This window comes from Oncorhynchus nerka, linkage group LG22 (assembly GCF_034236695.1).
Source record: "Oncorhynchus nerka isolate Pitt River linkage group LG22, Oner_Uvic_2.0, whole genome shotgun sequence".
Taxonomy (NCBI): Eukaryota; Metazoa; Chordata; class Actinopteri; order Salmoniformes; family Salmonidae; genus Oncorhynchus; species Oncorhynchus nerka.
In genome coordinates this window covers 18916226-18937247 of record NC_088417.1, presented here as the reverse complement: position 1 = coordinate 18937247, position 21022 = coordinate 18916226, and the positions used below count along the sequence as shown (strand labels likewise).

The 21022-nt window shown below is 45.7% G+C and overlaps 1 protein-coding gene across 9 annotated transcripts in view; it reads right to left on the bottom strand.

Moving 5' to 3' along the window:
* Nucleotides 1-21022, bottom strand: part of atp8a2 (ATPase phospholipid transporting 8A2) — a 68952-nt gene that overhangs the window by 18114 nt on the left and 29816 nt on the right. For all 9 annotated transcript variants that reach the window (XM_029626400.2, XM_029626399.2, XM_029626394.2 and 6 more), the window contains 3 exons: nt 17428-17567; nt 16126-16264; nt 15970-16034 (listed from right to left, as the gene is read on the bottom strand). In XM_029626400.2, coding sequence (XP_029482260.1) covers nt 15970-16034; nt 16126-16264; nt 17428-17567 — 344 coding nt within the window. The remainder of the gene's footprint in view (nt 1-15969; nt 16035-16125; nt 16265-17427; nt 17568-21022) is intronic.

Below are 21022 nucleotides of genomic sequence, written 5' to 3'. Positions count from 1 at the left end.
AAAAACAAAACTACTGTCCCAGGCACAAACATGAATACACTTCATGGGTACGAACCCACAGAGAAGACTAGGTTATTTCCAGTCCAATGACCCCAGCTCATCCCTGTGACCTGGACTGATTGAGATGACCCTCCTTCTGTCAACTGACTAGTGTGTGGGGGAAACTACACAGCCCTCCTGTCAACTGACTAGTGTGTGGGGGAAACCACACAGCCCTCCTATCAACTGACTAGTGTGTGGTGGAAACCACACAGCCCTCCTGTCAACTGACTAGTGTGTGGTGGAAACCACACAGCCCTCCTATCAACTGACTAGTGTGTGGGGGAAACCACACAGCCCTCCTATCAACTGACTAGTGTGTGGGGGAAACCACACAGCCCTCCTATCAACTGACTAGTGTGTGGGGGAAACCACACAGCCCTCCTATCAACTGACTAGTGTGTGGGGGAAACCACACAGCCCTCCTGTCAACTGACTAGTGTGTGGTGGAAACCACATAGCCCTCCTATCAACTGACTAGTGTGTGGGGGAAACCACACAGCCCTCCTATCAACTGACTAGTGTGTGGGGGAAACCACACAGCCCTCCTGTCAACTGACTAGTGTGTGGTGGAAACCACATAGCCCTCCTATCAACTGACTAGTATGTGGTGGAAACCACACAGCCCTCCTGTCAACTGACTAGTGTGTGGTGGAAACCACACAGCCCTCCTATCAACTGACTAGTGTGTGGGGGAAACCACACAGCCCTCCTATCAACTGACTAGTGTGTGGGGGAAACCACACAGCCCTCCTATCAACTGACTAGTGTGTGGTGGAAACCACACAGCCCTCCTATCAACTGACTAGTGTGTGGTGGAAACCACACAGCCCTCCTATCAACTGACTAGTGTGTGGTGGAAACCACACAGCCCTCCTGTCAACTGACTAGTGTGTGGGGAAAACCACACAGCCCTCCTATCAACACACAGCCCTCCTATCAACTGACTAGTGTGTGGTGGAAACCACACAGCCCTCCTATCAACTGACTAGTGTGTGGTGGAAACCACACAGCCCTCCTATCAACTGACTAGTATGTGGTGGAAACCACACAGCCCTCCTGTCAACTGACTAGTGTGTGGTGGAAACCACACAGCCCTCCTGTCAACTGACTAGTGTGTGGTGGAAACCACACAGCCCTCCTATCAACTGACTAGTATGTGGTGGAAACCACACAGCCCTCCTGTCAACTGACTAGTGTGTGGTGGAAACCACACAGCCCTCCTATCAACTGACTAGTGTGTGGGGGAAACCACACAGCCCTCCTATCAACTGACTAGTGTGTGGTGGAAACTACACAGCCCTTCTGTCAACTGACTAGTGTGTGGTGGAAACTACACAGCCCTCCTGTCAACTGACTAGTGTGTGGGGGAAACCACACAGCCCTTCTGTCAACTGACTAGTGTGTGGGGGAAACCACACAGCCCTTCTGTCAACTGACTAGTGTGTGGGGGAAACCACACAGCCCTTCTGTCAACTGACTAGTGTGTGGGGGAAACCACACAGCCCTCCTATCAACTGACTAGTATGTGGTGGAAACCACACAGCCCTCCTATCAACTGACTAGTGTGTGGGGGAAACCACACAGCCCTCCTATCAACTGAATAGTGTGTGGTGGAAACCACACAGCCCTTCTGTCAACTGACTAGTGTGTGGGGGAAACCACACAGCCCTCCTGTCAACTGACTAGTGTGTGGGGGAAACCACACAGCCCTTCTGTCAACTGACTAGTGTGTGGGGGAAACCACACAGCCCTTCTGTCAACTGACTAGTGTGTGGGGGAAACCACCCAGCCCTCCTGTCAACTGACTAGTGTGTGGGGGAAACCACACAGCCCTCCTGTCAACTGACTAGTGTGTGGGGGAAACCACACAGCCCTCCTATCAACTGACTAGTGTGTGGGGGAAACTACACAGCCCTCCTGTCAACTGACTAGTGTGTGGGGGAAACCACACAGCCCTCCTATCAACTGACTAGTGTGTGGTGGAAACTACACAGCCCTTCTGTCAACTGACTAGTGTGTGGTGGAAACTACACAGCCCTCCTGTCAACTGACTAGTGTGTGGGGGAAACCACACAGCCCTTCTGTCAACTGACTAGTGTGTGGGGGAAACCACACAGCCCTTCTGTCAACTGACTAGTGTGTGGGGGAAACCACACAGCCCTTCTGTCAACTGACTAGTGTGTGGGGGAAACCACACAGCCCTCCTATCAACTGACTAGTATGTGGTGGAAACCACACAGCCCTCCTATCAACTGACTAGTGTGTGGGGAAACCACACAGCCCTCCTATCAACTGAATAGTGTGTGGGGGAAACCACACAGCCCTTCTGTCAACTGACTAGTGTGTGGGGAAACCACACAGCCCTCCTGTCAACTGACTAGTGTGTGGGGGAAACCACACAGCCCTTCTGTCAACTGACTAGTGTGTGGGGGAAACCACACAGCCCTCCTATCAACTGACTAGTGTGTGGGGGAAACCACACAGCCCTTCTGTCAACTGACTAGTGTGTGGGGGAAACCACCCAGCCCTCCTGTCAACTGACTAGTGTGTGGGGGAAACCACACAGCCCTCCTGTCAACTGACTAGTGTGTGGGGGAAACCACACAGCCCTCCTATCAACTGACTAGTGTGTGGTGGAAACTACACAGCCCTCCTATCAACTGACTAGTGTGTGGGGGAAACCACACAGCCCTCCTGTCAACTGACTAGTGTGTGGGGGAAACTACACAGCCCTTCTGTCAACTGACTAGTGTGTGGGGGAAACCACACAGCCCTTCTGTCAACTGACTAGTGTGTGGGGGAAACCACACAGCCCTCCTATCAACTGACTAGTGTGTGGGGGAAACTACACAGCCCTTCTGTCAACTGACTAGTGTGTGGTGGAAACTACACAGCCCTCCTATCAACTGACTAGTGTGTGGGGGAAACCACACAGCCCTTCTGTCAACTGACTAGTGTGTGGGGGAAACCACACAGCCCTTCTGTCAACTGACTAGTGTGTGGGGGAAACTACACAGCCCTTCTGTCAACTGACTAGTGTGTGGTGGAAACTACACAGCCCTCCTATCAACTGACTAGTGTGTGGGGGAAACCACACAGCCCTTCTGTCAACTGACTAGTGTGTGGGGGAAACCACCCAGCCCTCCTGTCAACTGACTAGTGTGTGGGGGAAACCACACAGCCCTCCTGTCAACTGACTAGTGTGTGGGGGAAACCACATAGCCCTCCTGTCAACTGACTAGTGTGTGGGGGAAACCACACAGCCCTCCTGTCAACTGACTAGTGTGTGGGGAAAACTACCCAGCCCTCCTGTCAACTGACTAGTGTGTGGTGGAAACTACACAGCCCTCCTATCAACTGACTAGTGTGTGGTGGAAACTACACAGCCCTCCTATCAACTGACTAGTGTGTGGTGGAAACTACACAGCCCTTCTGTCAACTGACTAGTGTGTGGTGGAAACTACACAGCCCTTCTGTCAACTGACTAGTGTGTGGTGGAAACTACACAGCCCTCCTATCAACTGACTAGTGTGTGGGGGAAACTACCCAGCCCTCCTATCAACTGACTAGTGTGTGGTGGAAACTACACAGCCCTTCTGTCAACTGACTAGTGTGTGGTGGAAACTACACAGCCCTCCTATCAACTGACTAGTGTGTGGGGGAAACTACACAGCAATCACACACACTCCCTTCATTTCCCTCATACACACATTATCCCCCACCCCGCTGTCCCTACAAAATGTACACACACACAAACCGCATTCCCTCCGAAACTGATACAACAGCGGGCTGTCCCTCCTCTCTCTTGAAAAATCCCCTCTTGTTTTCTCAGCCTTGGGCTGTGTGTTTTTCTTCTATCCCAGAATTCCTGTTTGCATTTACCTTCTCCCAAACAGGGGAGAGAAAACACAAACAGAATGAAAGGATTAAAGAAGATTACAGGTTGTCAGAGTTCTGCAAATCAAAGTCTTTGCGTGTGTGTGACTGTTTGAGCTGGCGTGCGTGTGTGCGTGTTTGTGTCAAGGGGCACTGTCAGATACAGTCACAATCCCCATCCATCTACCCTAGTGTAATATCCTCATTCTGGGAAGGACAAAACAAACATTTCATTTTCTCAAAGCAATTAAGAAAATAAATGAACTAAGCATCTCAATTCAAAAAGGAAGAACCTCGTGCCGGTTGTCAGGATTACGTCACCTCAAACACACTGTTCTTATGAGGTAGTTTGGTGTAGAGGGGCTGTCTGTCATTCTGTTATTAAAACTTCTTAGGGACCCTTTTTTCTCAATTTCCGCCTGAATGGCATGTCCAAATTAAACTGCCTGTTGCTCAGGCCCTGAAGACAGGATGTGCATATAATTGGTACCATTGGAAAGAAAATACTTTGAAGTTTGTAGAAATGTTAAAATAATGTAGGAGAATATAACACAATAGATATGGTAGGAGAAAATCCAAAGACAAAACAACCAGAATTATTTTTTATTTTTTTGAGACCATCCTCTTAGAAATGCAGGGGAAAGGTCGTATTGTAAAATTCCTATGGCTTCCACAGGGTGTCAGCAGTCTATGTTCAAGGTTTCAGGCTTGTAACTTCAAAAACTAATAAGAAATAACAGTTTTTGTTAGAGGACAGTCTTGGAAATCGGTGTTTCTGCGCACCATGACGAAGTTGCGCACCTGCTAAAATCGGTTTCCTATTGAACATACTTCTTTCCGAAATAAATATTATAGTTTGATTACATTTTAGGGTGTCTGAGGAGTAAATAGAAACGTATTTTGACTTGTTGAAACAAAGTTTAGGGGTAGATTTTCAGATTCCTTTCTCTGCAAGTTGAAGGAGTGGATCATTCAAGTCGATGTCACCAACTAAACAGACTTTTTGGGATATAAAAAAGGATTTTAAATAACAAAACGACACTACATGTTATAACAGGATGCTTTGGATGACAAATCAGAGGAAGATTTTGAAAAAGTAAGTGAATATTTCATCTTTATATGTGAATGTATGAAATCTGTGCCGGTGGAAAAATATTTTGATGTGAGGCGCCGTCCTCAAACAATCGCATAGCATGTTTTTACTGTAATAGCTACTGTAAATCTGACAGTTCAGTTAGATTAACAAGAATTTAAGCTTTCAGACAATATAGGACACTTATATGTACCTAAATGTTTAAAAGCCATAATAACTATTCAAATTTTATTTGAATGACGAGATCTCCAGTTTCACCGGAAGTTTTCACGGGACACCGATCCTTAAGAAGTAATTTGGTGTAGATTGGCTGTCTGTCACTTTGTTATTATAAGGTAGTTTGGTGTAGAGGGGCTGTCTGTCACTTTGTTATTATAAGGTAGTTTGGTGTAGAGGGGCTGTCTGTCACTTTGTTATTATAAGGTAGTTTGGTGTAGAGGGGCTGTCTGTCACTTTGTTATTATAAGGTAGTTTGGTGTAGAGGGGCTGTCTGTCTTCACTTTGTTATTATAAGGTAGTTTGGTGTAGAGGGGCTGTCTGTCACTTTGTTATTATAAGATAGTTTGGTGTAGAGGGGCTGTCTGTCTGTCAAAATAGTTTGGTGTAGAGGGCTTTGTTATTATAAGGTAGTTTGGTGTAGAGGGGCTGTCTGTCACTTTGTTATTATAAGGTAGTTTGGTGTAGAGGGGCTGTCTGTCACTTTGTTATTATAAGGTAGTTTGGTGTAGAGGGGCTGTCTGTCACTTTGTTATTATAAGGTAGTTTGGTGTAGAGGGGCTGTCTGTCACTTTGTTATTATAAGGTAGTTTGGTGTAGATTGGCTGTCTGTCACTTTGTTATTATAAGGTAGTTTGGTGTAGAGGGGCTGTCTGTCACTTTGTTATTATAAGGTAGTTTGGTGTAGAGGGGCTGTCTGTCACTTTGTTATTATAAGGTAGTTTGGTGTAGAGGGGCTGTCTGTCACTTTGTTATTATAAGGTAGTTTGGTGTAGAGGGGCTGTCTGTCACTTTGTTTTATAAGGTAGTTTGGTGTAGAGGGGCTGTCTGTCACTTTGTTATTATAAGGTAGTTTGGTGTAGAGGGGCTGTCTGTCACTTTGTTATTATAAGGTAGTTTGGTGTAGAGGGGCTGTCTGTCACTTTGTTATTATAAGGTAGTTTGGTGTAGAGGGGCTGTCTGTCACTTTGTTATTATAAGGTAGTTTGGTGTAGAGGGGCTGTCTGTCACTTTGTTATTATAAGGTAGTTTGGTGTAGAGGGGCTGTCTGTCACTTTGTTATTATAAGGTAGTTTGGTGTAGAGGGGCTGTCTGTCAGTTTTATAAGGTAGTTTGGTGTAGAGGGCTGTCTGTCACTTTGTTATTATAAGGTAGTTTGGTGTAGAGGGGCTGTCTGTCACTTTGTTATTATAAGGTAGTTTGGTGTAGAGGGGCTGTCTGTCACTTTGTTATTATAAGATAGTTTGTAGTGTCTGTCACTTTGTTATTATAAGTAGTTTGGTGTAGGGGCTGTCTGTCACTTTGTTATTATAAGGTAGTTTGGGGGCTGTAGAGGGGCTGTCTGTCACTTTGTTATTATAAGGTAGTTTGGTGTAGAGGGGCTGTCTGTCACTTTGTTATTATAAGGTAGTTTGGTGTAGAGGGGCTGTCTGTCACTTTGTTATTATAAGTTTGGTGTAGAGGGGCTGTTGTCACTTTGTTATTATAAGGTAGTTTGGTGTAGAGGGGCTGTCTGTCACTTTGTTATTATAAGGTAGTTTGGTGTAGAGGGGCTGTCTGTCACTTTGTTATTATAAGGTAGTTTGGTGTAGAGGGGCTGTCTGTCACTTTGTTATAAGGTAGTTTGGTGTAGAGGGCTAGTTTTGGTGTAGAGGGGCTGTCTGTCACTTTGTTATTATAAGGTAGTTTGGTGTAGAGGGGCTGTCTGTCACTTTGTTATTATAAGATAGTTTGGTGTAGAGGGGCTGTCTGTCACTTTGTTATTATAAGGTAGTTTGGTGTAGAGGGGCTGTCTGTCACTTTCTTATTATAAGGTAGTTTGGTGTAGAGGGGCTGTCTGTCACTTTGTTATTATAAGGTAGTTTGGTGTAGAGGGGCTGTCTGTCACTTTCTTATTATAAGGTAGTTTGGTGTAGAGGGGCTGTCTGTCACTTTGTTATTATAAGGTAGTTTGGTGTAGAGGGGCTGCCATAATATTATGATGAATGTCACAATATCATGAGATATGACAGACTACCTCCATCATCACGATTACACTCCCGAAGTAATAACCAACACTGTGATTCTCTTTCTCTCTCACACACAGCCGCACTCACTCACTCACTCTCACTCACACTCACTCACTCACTCCTCAATGAGTCCAACTGGCAGCAAACAGTGTAATGGCCTAACACGCCGGTGTTAATAACCCACTGCTACTTGTCACAGCAGATAGCTAGTCTGTGCTAGGATGGGCTAACAGAACTGAAATCAACACTTGTTAACTGATTATAAAATCATTATCAAACAGTTTGCAAAATCATCACATCATTGGTTATGTAACTTATTACACCACATGTTCTTAATGTAAAACTAACCATTTCACATTTGTTCTGTACATCTGCAGATAAGAGACACTGCAGGCTGTAAAATGACTGCATCTAGTCCTCTTTCTCACAAATGCTGCCTGTTTTTGGAGAAGACTGGTGCAATCAAGGACTGTACATTTTTCCATGTCACTGAATGACACCATAGTCCCTGCGCCCAATAACACTAACGTAACCTGTCTAAATGACTCTCACCATAGCACTCACATTTGTAGCCATGAAATGCTGTGAAAGGCTGGTCATGGCTCACATCAACATCATCCCAGACACACTGGACTCACTCCAATTCGCATACCACCCCAACAGATCCACAGATGAGGCAACGTCTATTGCCCTCCACACTGCTCTTTCCCACCTGGACAAGAGGAACACCTATGTGAGAATGCTGTTCATTGACTACACCACAGTACCCTCAAAGCTCTTCACTAAGTGAAGGACCCTGGGACTCAACACCTCCTGTAACTGGTTCCTGGACTTCCTGTTGGGCCGTCCGCAGGTGGTGAGGATAGGCAATAATACATCCGCCACACTGACCTTCAACAAGGGGGCACCTCAGGGGTGCGTGCATAGTCCCCTCCTGTAGTCCCTGTTCACCTACGACTGCATAGCTGTGTACAACTTCAACACCATCATTAAGTTTGCCGACCACACGACCTTAGTAGGCCTGATCACTGACGCCAATGAGACAGCCTATAAGGAGGTCAGAGACCTGGCAGTGTGGTGCCAGCACAACACCCTTTCTCTCTCAACGTCATCAAGACAAAGGAGCTGATCATGGACTACAGGAAAAGGAGGGACGAGCACTCCACTATTCATGTCGAGGGGGCTGTAGTGGAGCAGGTCAAGAGCTTCAAGTTCCTCGGCGTCCACTTCACTAAACAGAGTCATGAAGAGGGCATGACAACGCCTCTTCCCCCTCAGGAGGCTGAAAAGATTTGGCATGGCCCGTTAGAACTTTTTGATGGTCTACAGTTCCACCATTAGGAGCATCTTGACTGGCTGCATCGCCACTTGGTATGGCAACTGTTTGGCATTCGACTGCACGGCGCTACAGAGGGTAGTGCGTACGGCCCAGTACATTACTGGGACGAGCTCCCTGCTATCCAGGACCTCTATACCAGGCAGTGTCAGAGGAAGACCCTAAAAATGGTCAAAGACTCCAGCCACCGTAGTCATAGACTGTTCTCTCTGCTACAGCATGGCAAGCGGTACCGGAGCACCAAGTCTAGGTCCAAGAGGCTCCTAAATAGCTTCTACCCCCAAGCCATAAGACTCCTGAACAGCTAATCAAATGGCTACCCAGACTATTTGCATTGTCTCCCCCCCAGAAGGTTGCTGCTACTCTCTGTTATTATCTATGCATAGTCCCTTTAATAACTCTACCTACATGTACATATTACAAGTCCTAGACTGTTCTCTATGCTACCCTCATGACAAGCGGTACCGATCCTCCAAGTCTAGAACCAACAGGACCTTGAACAGCTTCTACCCCCGAGCCATAAGACTTCTACATGATAAAATAGTTAACTAAATAGCAACCAGGACAATCTGCATTGAGCCTTTTTGTACCAACTTTCACTCATCACAGATTCTGCTGCTACCTTTTACTTTCTGTCACTTTATTCCTAGTTATATATACATATCTACCTCAATGACCTTGTACCCCTGCACATCGACTCTGTACTGGTAAAACGTGTATATAGACAAGTTATCATTACTCATAGTGTGTTAATTATAACTTGTATTATTACTTTTCTATGATTTATCTCTCTGCATTGTTGGCAAGGACCTGTAAGTAAGCATTTCCCTGTTCGTCTATACCTGTTTATGAAGCATGTGACAAATAACATTTGATTTGATGACAGATCTCTCAGTAGCAGGCACTTTCAGTTCGAAACAAAATTGTATTTTTCATATGCATCTAAGCTGGGAACAAGTTGAAACACAGATTCACACACACACACAGTAAACCATGTTCTCAGGCTCTTGTGTTGAATCTTATCAGGTTTATATTTAGAGCTGGGCAGTAAGGTTCAGATGGTGTGACATATCATAGGTCACCGTCTCGCCACACACACACACACACACCTCTGAAGGGTGAGGGTGGGGGAGGAGACAGACACGCTCATATCTGAAATGCAGATTGTCACCAGTGAGATTTAATAAAGAGTTTCATTAGCAGCCAAGCATCTGTACAAACACCCACATCCTCCACAGTCTGCCTGACAGACAAAGCTACACATACACACCAACACACACACACCAACACACCTAGACATACACAAACACCAACACATACACACAGAAGGTTGGCATAAAATGTGACCATAAATTGAAAGTGTCTTAATTAAGGAGAGGTGTGTGTGTGTATGTGTGTGTATGTGTGTGTGTAGATTAAATGTATGACTAATGTAAGACTTAGTCTGTACAAGCCACCACCTCTACTGCAAAGTCTGAGTCTGAGTGTGTGTGTGTGTGTGTGTGTGTGTGTGTGTGTGTGTGTGTTTGATATGAAGGTGACAGATGGAGCGTGTCACAGCGTCACTGTCACAAGCTGCCATGTTTACCCAGGAGGCATTGCTCAGAGGGTTTGTTTTGACGAGAGGGAGTGACAAAAGGAGATCCCATTACCCTCCTCAATCATCAACATCAGATGTTTCCCTCTATGCCTCTCCCTATTTCTCTACTTCTCCCTCTCCTTTTTTCTCTTTACCTCCTTCCCACTTTCTCTCCCTCTCCTAATTTTGCATCTCACACAAAACATAATAAAACAGATTCCCTGTCTTGTTCACACACACACACACCTGTCCATAGAGAGGGTGCTGACAGATGTATAGGTAGCAGCGTGAAGGAGACATGGAAAGGAGGGGAGGGAGGGAGACATCCGCCTGACTACCAACAGAGAAACTAAAGAAACAGACAGAGAGGAAAGGAAGCAGGGAAAGGAGAAAAAGGAGTGAAAAACAAGGAGGACAAGAGATATATTGCAATGGGACAACAGGTCTCTCCTATGAATGATATGCTCCTGCTCTCTCGCTTTCATCTGTAGTGACCTCCTCTCTCCACAGCTGTCTGGAGCGGTCCTCCCACTAGTCTGTCTGCTTTCATCTGTAGTGACCTCCTCTCTCCACGGCTGTCTGGAGCTGTCCTCCCACTAGTCTGTCTGCTTTCATCTGTAGTGATCTCCTCTCTCCACGGCTGTCTGGAGCTGTCCTCCCACTTGTCTGTCTGCTTTCATCTGTAGTGACCTCCTCTCTCCACGGTTGTCTGGAGCTGTCCTCCCACTAGTCTGTCTGCTTTCATCTGTAGTGACCTCCTCTCTCCACGGCTGTCTGGAGCTGTCCTCCCACTAGTCTGTCTGCTTTCATCTGTAGTGACCTCCTCTCCCCACGGCTGTCTGGAGCGGTCCTCCCACTAGTCTGTATGCTTTCATCTGTAGTGACCCCTCTCTCCACGGCTGTCTGGAGCTGTCCTCTCACTAGTCTGTATGCTTTCATCTGTAGTGACCCCTCTCTCCACGGCTGTCTGGAGCTGTCCTCCCACTAGTCTGTCTGCTTTCATCTGTAGTGACCCCTCTCTCCACGGCTGTCTGGAGCTGTCCTCTCACTAGTCTGTATGCTTTCATCTGTAGTGACCCCTCTCTCCACGGCTGTCTGGAGCTGTCCTCTCACTAGTCTGTATGCTTTCATCTGTAGTGACCCCTCTCTCCACAGCTCTCTGGGCCCGACACACACACGTTCCTAAACTACAATAATGTACATCTGGATTAGTACACTAACTCAACAAACATTTACAGTTGGAGAGATGAGAAAGAGCAAGCAGACTGGTTACGGATTCAGGCTACTTCTCCAACATGTGACAGGAATGTTAAGTTAATAGTTGTTCTGGTTTTAATTGAATAGACTAATTACAGTGCTACTGAATGGTCACACTGTCATCCTAGTCCCTCCCTCTCTCAGGGAAGCGTGCACGTCTCCCTAGCCCCTCCCTCTCTCAGGGAAGCGTGCACGTCTCCCTAGCCCCTCCCTCTCTCAGGGAAGCGTGCGCGTCTCCCTAGCCCCTCCCTCTCTCAGGGAAGCGTGCGCGTCTCCCTAGCCCCTCCCTCTCTCAGGGAAGCGTGCGCGTCTCCCTAGCCCCTCCCTCTCTCAGGGAAGCGTGCACGTCTCCCTAGCCCCTCCCTCTCTCAGGGAAGCGTGCACGTCTCCCTAGCCCCTCCCTCTCTCAGGGAAGCGTGCGCGTCTCCCTAGCCCCTCCCTCTCTCAGGGAAGCGTGCGCGTCTCCCTAGCCCCTCCCTCTCTCAGGGAAGCGTGCGCGTCTCCCTAGCCCCTCCCTCTCTCAGGGAAGCGTGCACATCTCCCTAGCTCCTCCCTCTCTCAGGAAAGTGTGCACGTCTCCCTAGCCCCTCCCTCTCTCAGGGAAGTGTGCACTTGGGAGAGTATACATAAAAAAAAACTCATTTTAACAATGAAAAGGATTGGTCTACATTTAGCTAAAAATGTCTATGTGAGATAGCGGGGCGGCAGGTAGCCTAGTCGTTAGAGCGTTGAGCCAGTAACAGAAAGGTTGCTGGATTGAATCCCTAAGTTGACAAGGTAAAAATATGTTGTTCAGCCCCTGAACAAGGCAGTTAACCCAATGTTCCTAGGCTGTCATTATAAATAAGAATTTGTTCTTAACTGACTTGCCTAGTTAAATAAAGTAAAACAAAATAAATAATAGCCTACAAGGATATACCATTAGATTCAACATTGTAATAAAATATGTACAGCATAACAAAGACACCAGCAGTCTACAAGTTTCACAGCCTGGCGTGCTTGTCGTTGTTGGTCAATCATAGCCAAGCTTCAGTCAGAGGCTCCATGTAACCCATCATCCAATAGGTAAGCAAGCGAAGTGGGAGATTTCTAATCAATGCAAAATGTAATTAAAAGTACAGAATTAAGTTTGGTAAAGGAGTAGGCTACAGTGATCTTCCAATAGGTAAGCTGTTGTTTAATGGAACGGAGTTGTTGCAGACAACGATGGAGGGCGCAGCAAAAAAAACTATATTAGCTAGCTAGCTAGCTAGCAGGGGAATTTAGCAGGCTACTGTAGCTAGCTAGCTAACTAACATGGGAATTTAGCAGGCTACTGTAGCTAGCTAGCTAACTAACAGGGGAATTTAGCAGGCTACTGTAGCTAGCTAGCTAGCTAGCAGGGGAATTTAGCAGGCTACTGTAGCTAGCTAGCTAACTAACAGGGGAATTTAGCAGGCTACTGTAGCTAGCTAGCTAACTAACAGGGGAATTTAGCAGGCTACTGTAGCTAGCTAGCAGGCTACTGTAGCTAGCTAGCTAACTAGCAGGGGAATTTAGCAGGCTACTGTAGCTAGCTAGCTTCTTTACAACAATTTGATGCTGCCCCGACCAGCACTACCAGATGGTATAACCTATGGCAACAACAGTTTTGGCAAGTTTCTCTCTCTCCCTCCCTCCGTGCCACACACAGACTGTTACACACCGGCCCCATATCTGCTCTCGCCCCTCTACCACCCCACCCTTATGCTGAAACAAGCAGAGCACAGCGCGCCATTAAAAGTTGACCAAAAAAGTGTTTAAACATTTATTTCTACTATCTGGATATCCCCTCCCCAAAAATATATATTATTTGAATAATGATTTTTTTTTAAATGCCCATCCCTCATTTGTCGGTATCCCTAGTTCCTAGGGGTTGGGTTAAATGCGGAAGACACATTTCGGTTGAATGTATTCAGTTGTGCAACTGACTAGGTGACCCCTTTCCTTTCACTAGTAGTATCCAAAGTCGGAGACGAACAGCAGTAGGGTCGCCAAAAAAAATATGGAACAAAACAAATTAAGAGTACATATTATTGTATGGCCCAGTATACAAACTCTGAGAAAGATAACTTAAGAAAAAAATAAATGTTATATTTTTCTTTTCATTTTGATAAGAGATTAAAAACCAATGAATTGAAAGTTATTTGTTGATGTAACAATCCCAATTTACCCATTTTAAGGTTGTGTCATTAGATTTGGGGTGGGGTCTCGAGAAATTCTTGGTGGAAAAAGTGCGCTGAAAAAGTTTAAATACCACTGACTTACACACACTCTACCCACAGACACAACCTACACAACCTCCATCTAAGCCTTAGGATGTGTTCACTGTGTTTACTGAAGTGTGCAATTGTTTCAATTGACTATTATAAAACTTGTTGTAATAACCTGATGCAATATACTGTATTTATAGTTGCCATGTAGTAAAAAATATATATATATTTTGTTGTGTTGGTAGCATTTTTGTACACAGGGCACCACTGCAAATGAGACATTGGTCTCAATTGGGCTCCCTGAATAAATAATAAGTAAATCAAACTGTTTAGCTCAGGATGAAGTGTGCATAGTACAGTCACGGTGAACAACACATCCTGAGTTAAACAGTCACGGTGAACAACACATCCTGAGCTAAACAGTCACGGTGAACAACACATCCTGAGCTAAACAGTCACGGTGAACAACACATCCTGAGCTAAACAGTCACGGTGAACAACACATCCTGAGTTAAACAGTCACGGTGAACAACACATCCTGAGTTAAACAGTCACGGTGAACAACACATCCTGAGTTAAACAGTCACGGTGAACAACACATCCCGAGCTAAACAGTCACGGTGAACAACACATCCCGAGCTAAACAGTCACGGTGAACAACACATCCCGAGCTAAACAGTCACGGTGAACAACACATCCTGAGCTAAACAGTCACGGTGAACAACACGGTGAACAACACATCCTGAGCTAAACAGTCACGGTGAACAACACATCCTGAGCTAAACAGTCACGGTGAACAACACATCCTGAGCTAAACAGTCACGGTGAACAACACATCCTGAGCTAAACAGTCACGGTGAACAACACATCCTGAGCTAAACAGTCACGGTGAACAACATCCTGAGCTAAACAGTCACGGTGAACAACACATCCTGAGCTAAACAGTCACGGTGAACAACACATCCTGAGCTAAACAGTCACGGTGAACAACACATCCTGAGCTAAACAGTCACGGTGAACAACACATCCTGAGCTAAACAGTCACGGTGAACAACACATCCCGAGCTAAACAGTCACGGTGAACAACACATCCTGAGTTAAACAGTCACGGTGAACAACACATCCTGAGCTAAACAGTCACAGTGAACAACACATCCTGAGCTAAACAGTCACAGTGAACAACACATCCCGAGTTAAACAGTCACGGTGAACAACACATCCTGAGCTAAACAGTCACGGTGAACAACACATCCTGAGTTAAACAGTCACGGTGAACAACACATCCTGAGCTAAACAGTCACGGTGAACAACACATCCTGAGCTAAACAGTCACAGTGAACAACACATCCTGAGCTAAACAGTCACGGTGAACAACACATCCTGAGCTAAACAGTCACGGTGAACAACACATCCTGAGCTAAACAGTCACGGTGAACAACACATCCTGAGCTAAACAGTCACGGTGAACAACACATCCTGAGCTAAACAGTCACGGTGAAGAACACATCGCGAGCTAAACAGTTAAGGTGAACACAATTCTGTGGCACTCTGTCCGTTCTCTCCATATGGTAACTCTGATATCTCGCTCTATCCCAAAACAGTCCATCAGTACACATTCCACTTCATACACACATTCTGAGACACAATGGCGTTTTCAGGCCGTAACCCTGCCTGCTATCTGCAGACTGTCTGTCTCACAGACAAATTAACTCCACTAAAGCTAGCAGACATTCTCACATGACAGTTACCCAACCACTTAGAATGACACACAATTTAACAAGCCTAAGGTTGAAATGCAATCTGTAGAATTTGACTGCAGCAAACTGTATTCTACAGAATGTCTCTGATACTGGGGTCTGCACACACACTCAATAATGCTCACAGATATGTAATAAAGAATGACTATGCCAATCCAGTGGGTCTGCAGTGGTGAAGAAGCCCTGTGTTTACCCAGAGGAAATTCTCACTCAATTTGTGTGTGTGTGTGTGTGTGTGTGTGTGTGTGTGTGCGCGTGTGAGTGAGTGAGTGACACACACAGAGGGATGAGAGGAGAGAAAGAGATCTTTCTACAGGAAGACACCAGACAGCTTAATTACCTCCACCTGTGAGCAGACAAAGAAACACACCCTCCAATCTTTGCTGTGCCACACCCTAGTTCCCACGGTAACACTATAGAACCCACCCTAAAGACACACACACAAGGAGGAGAAGGAGCAGGAGTAGTAAGTGGAAAATGAGGATGAGGAGAAGAGGAAAGGAAGAGGTGGATGATGGGTGGGGGGGTAAAGGAGGAATTGGTAAGGCAAGAAGAAGAAAAATATGTACTCACATCCAGTGAATCCTCGTTGACGATGATGAGGGACATGCCATGGGAAACTAGACGACAGGAGTACCCTAAGATAGAGAATACAATCTCAGCTACAGCATAGAAACACTCATCAAGAAGTAAACGCCATCTCTCTCTCTCCCTCCATCCCTCTCTCACCTATGTTGATGGCGGTCTCCTGTTTGTCTCCAGTGAGGACCCATATCTTGATGTCGGCCTTCATCAGAGTAGCGATGGTCTCAGGGACCCCTGCCTGGAGACGGTCCTCTATAGCTGTGGCCCCCAACAACAACAGGTCCTACAGAGACACACACACACAAAGAAAGAGAGAAAGAGACAGAATGAGTGAGCATAGACTAAGAGAGAGACAAATACTTTCAGAAAATGCTTTTCTGGACAAAATACAACTTGGAGGTTCATTGTGTTTTGAGGACATCTTAGAAACTACATCCAAGTTGGAGAGACAGACTGGCCGTCAGCAGCATACGGCAGGGTAAGAAGAGGCGTGCAGCATGTTAAAACTCTGTAAGTGGGTCAAACAGCAGCATAGGGAAAGTCTGTTAATGTTCCCCAAACATTTATTTTGAAATCAATTAAAAAACGCAAATACACTCATTATTGATGCGCGTGCACACACACACACACACACACACACACGCCCCCAGCTGGTAACGGTGCAGTGTTCGTTGATTCCAGTTTTACGGGGCTCTTGGCAGACTGGTGAGGATAATTATCCCTGTGGTCTTCCAGTCTACCTCTCTCCCTCTCTTTAATCCCATCACCTTCCCTCTCCTCTACTCTGGGCCGTCTTTCAAAACCGCTCTCTTTATTGGAGTACTACCTGAGAAACAGCCAAACAAAGAAAGCAATGGTGTCCATTTTCCAGCCTAATGGCCAGCCTTAATATACACTCTCAGAATACATTTCCTGCCAACAGCTGCCATGTCCAGTCTCTTAATGACCACAGGCCTCATCATGTCCAGATGTATACTGGAGCTGTCCTCTGGGTTACAGGGCATCTGTACGGTTGACAGGTTAGTAACTGGCAGGGGATAACACACACCGCTTCTTCAGCACCAAGAGGTCCTTATATCCCGCTACAGTGGATCCAGTAGGTCCACTCTGCCCTCTGCTGGACAAACAGCCCACCAGCCCAGCAACACACTGACTGAAGGGTATGGTGTACTATCTTACCATGCTAGAGTACAGAGGTATGGCTTTACAGTATCTAACTAGATTTATTATTTAACTAGGCATGTCAGTTAAGAACAAATTATTATTTAAAATAACAGCCTACCCCAGCCAAACCCTAACCCGGATGACGCTGGGCCAATTGTGCGCAGCCCTATGGGACTCCCGATCACGGCCGGTGATGATACAGCCCGAAATGCAGTGCCTTAGACCGCTGCACCACTCGTAGCTCAATGCAATGCAATGCTAACCATTGACCCCAACCCTTACCTTCTCCAGTAGTTCGTAGCAGTCCTCTAGTTTCTGGGCCCGGTCTTTAATGATAGTGCTTATACGGGTGTACTCCTTCAGCCACTCCTGGTATACCCCCTCCTCCAGATCAACATAGGCAAAACACAGAGTCCGCAGACCTGGGGGGGACAGGGTCATATATGAATCAAGTCAGGGATGGGCAACCTGCCCCCATTTTTGTAGGCTCACGATACATTTTTGTAGGCTCGCTGAGGCTCACATTTTTTGTAGGCTCGCGATACATTTTTGTAGGCTCGCGATACATTTTTGTAGGCTCGCGATACATTTTTGTAGGCTCGCGATACATTTTTGTAGGCTCACGATACATTTTTGGAACTCAGCTAGGGTCTCAATTTAGAGTTAAGAGTTAGTATATACACAAGGTGCAATTTTGAAATGTGGTTGTGCATCAGCAGTTTTTCTCTTATGTCAATCGCTGACAGTCACTCAATTAGCCCATGTCAGCTATTTTTGTTCTGCTTTGTAAGTTAGCTGGCTAGACCATCTAAACTTGTAGTAATCATGATCGAATTACAGATCCGGGGCCCAATGAGGTTGTTAGGATATCTGAGTGAGAATGTCTATAAAAACGGCAAACATTTCTTTCCCCCCTATGCCAAAATGTGTCAAATTGAAGGAAATTAACTCTAAAATAGGGCCGTCTCCGACTAAAAACAATGCTGGTCGACAGAGAGTCATCTGTTCTTTTGACCAACGTGTATTCTTCTGTAATAGACACACTCTACGTTTGAATTAAATCAACTATATATGTAGGCTACTGCTACTGCTTTGTCTGATGGTTTAAGCACTGTGATTAAAAAATAAAAAACACCTAGAGGGAGCCAAGGCTCAATATAGCCAGAAGAAATTTAAAAAAGAAGTTTCCGGATCGACCCTCCTCCTGCTGCCTCTGGCCTTCACATATTTTGCCATCAGGCCCTCCAGGATTCCGCGATCGCATAATTCGAAGCAAAATCAACCAAATCAGCCCATATTATGCGAGAGATCGCAATTTTGAACAATCAAATGCACTTTTAGCGCATAAAAAGGTTCAATCAAAAGCGGGTTCGTGATTTTGACCAATTACTGCACTGTTACCGTGGAAAATGGCCCAATCCAACCACACTTTAACACAGTTTTCCCTCCCTGGCCTGTCAGCGTATTCACATGTGAAGATGATGGCTGATTGTTGATGGCTGACAGGCAGTACAATGAACAGAAATAGCAGCTCAAGACTGTGCGAAATAATTTCCAAATGTTTTTGGAAACAAGAGAAAGTCAACAATCAAATCAGCAAAGCATATGAGAATGTCAGAACAGTTCCCACAGCAGCGGCAGATCACCATGACTGAAGTGGTAGCAGGGAAGACTGTGGGAAGCACAAAGTATCAAGGTGAGTGCGTTTTACTCCGCTAACCTTGGCTTTAGTAGGGTGGTCGGCACTCTGCTCTCCCCAGTCTAACCTTGGCTTTAGTAGGGTGGTCAACACTCTGCTCTCCCCAGTCTAACCTTGGCTTTAGTAGGGTGGTCGGCACTCTGCTCTCCCCAGTCTAACCTTGGCTTTAGTAGGGTGGTCAGCACTCTGCTCTCCCCAGTCTAACCTTGGCTTTAGTAGGGTGGTTCTGCTCTCCCCAGCAACCTCTTTAGTAGGGTGGTCTCTCCCCCCAGTCTAACCTTGGCTTTAGGTCTTTGGCTTTAGTAGGGTGGTCAGCACTCTGCTCTCCCCAGTCACCTTGGCTGTAGGGTCTCTGCCTCCCCAGTCTGTCTTTAGTAGAGAGTCTGTCTACTGCTCAAAGCACTGAGTGCAATTTGTCAGCATAGCCGTTTTAAACTCTCTGTAAAACGTAATATGGATCTTGAAAACAATCTTTATGGATTTTTTTTTAAATGGTAATACTGTTAAGTGCATATCAACCACAATACTCTATTTGTACGTGTTCTGTTCTTTATCTCCCCTACGACCTTTCAGAGAAGAAGAAAAATCACAATCAAGAATTTTGAAGACAACTTATGCGAAAGAAATATCGATTCTCAAATTGAAAGCGATTGATCAGCATTGAATCTATTTGGGGGGGTTTTGAGAAAGAGTGTGTTGCAATGGGAGGTGGGGGGCTTGCCATCTCGTGTTGATAGCAAGCCCCAAGCCTGATGGAGAGGAGAGGTGTGTGTGAGTGGATTATGACAGAGCTGTTTGTTCAGGAAAATAAACTAAATTGAGCACTTTAGATGTTTAATTGTTTTTGTATTATGTATTCTGCTTAAAATCATCCTAAAACTGAGCACATTACTTTTTATAAAATTAACGTGAAAAATAACATCGCAAAATGTATCGCAGAATTTCAGAAAAGCTGCATCAAAATCAAGCATTTTTGGCTGTAGAAATCACACAGAAATCCGGGAGGGACTGCATTATGCTCCTGAAGTTGCCTGTACAAGGCTACACCAGCTGTTGGCAACCTTTTCCATTTGGGTGTCAAGCTATCGTACTGTCATATTCATATGTGTAAACATACTGAATTGTTCAAATGGCGACCGAGGTCAGCCTGCAGGCGCCGGTCCGCCACAAGGAGTCGCTAGAGCACGATGAACCAAGTAAAGCCCCCCCGGCCTGGACAACGCTTGGACTCCAGATGACGTCTGGTTGTGATACAGCCCGGGTTCGAACCCGGGTCTGTAGTGACGCCTCTAGCACCCCGATGCAGTGTCTTGGACAGCTCCATCACTCGGGAGGCCCCTGACTGTAACTTCTATTACCAGTATGTAAAAATAGCCTACATATCAGCCAACAAATAAAAACATTGCAGCCTGAAAATATCCTGATAAAAATGAATATCCTATAAATCACATTGGCTATGCATGGCCTGTCTGCAGGAAACTTGAAACATTGTATTGCCTATTAACGTGGTCTGGCACAAAGCTTGTGCTTGCAAACTTGCAACCTATAAAATATTCTGGGCCCTCAGAGTTTCCAGCACCACCAGTGAGCTCGACAGACACACAGCTGTACTCTATTTGTCCAAGGGATAAGAAGTAATCAGGTAGGCCTAATTTATGATGTTTCCACCGGATCAGAGCATGACATTTTTCCCCCCTTTCATGCTGAGTGGTTATCGAAAGGGAGAGAGCAGGAAAGATTTTTTTAGATTGACAATAGTTCCTCAACGTAGCCTTTCTCAATGGATATAACAACATACTTAGTTTACTTGCTGTTTGATGCGAATAAAACATTACTTTGTCTTAACTCACCATCACTGTAGAGCTTCTGAATAAGAAATAGTATCAGATCCCCAGGTGGGAACATTTATAGGTGTACATTTGCACTCAGGCCAGGTAGCCTAGGCCTTCTTCTATGCATAATCAAGTGCGTGTCCTTACTCAAGATTGACAGGAGCACTCCAAACAACTCCTAAATGGAATGACTGGTGATACTGGTGATACTACTACTGGTGATACTGTTGTGCATCCCCTCGGCCTCGGTAATGGATTAGTCCACTCAGACAGGCGTGAATCAGACAAGTGTCTGTTGTGCATCCCCTCGGCCTCGGTAATGGATTAGTCCACTCAGACAGGCGTG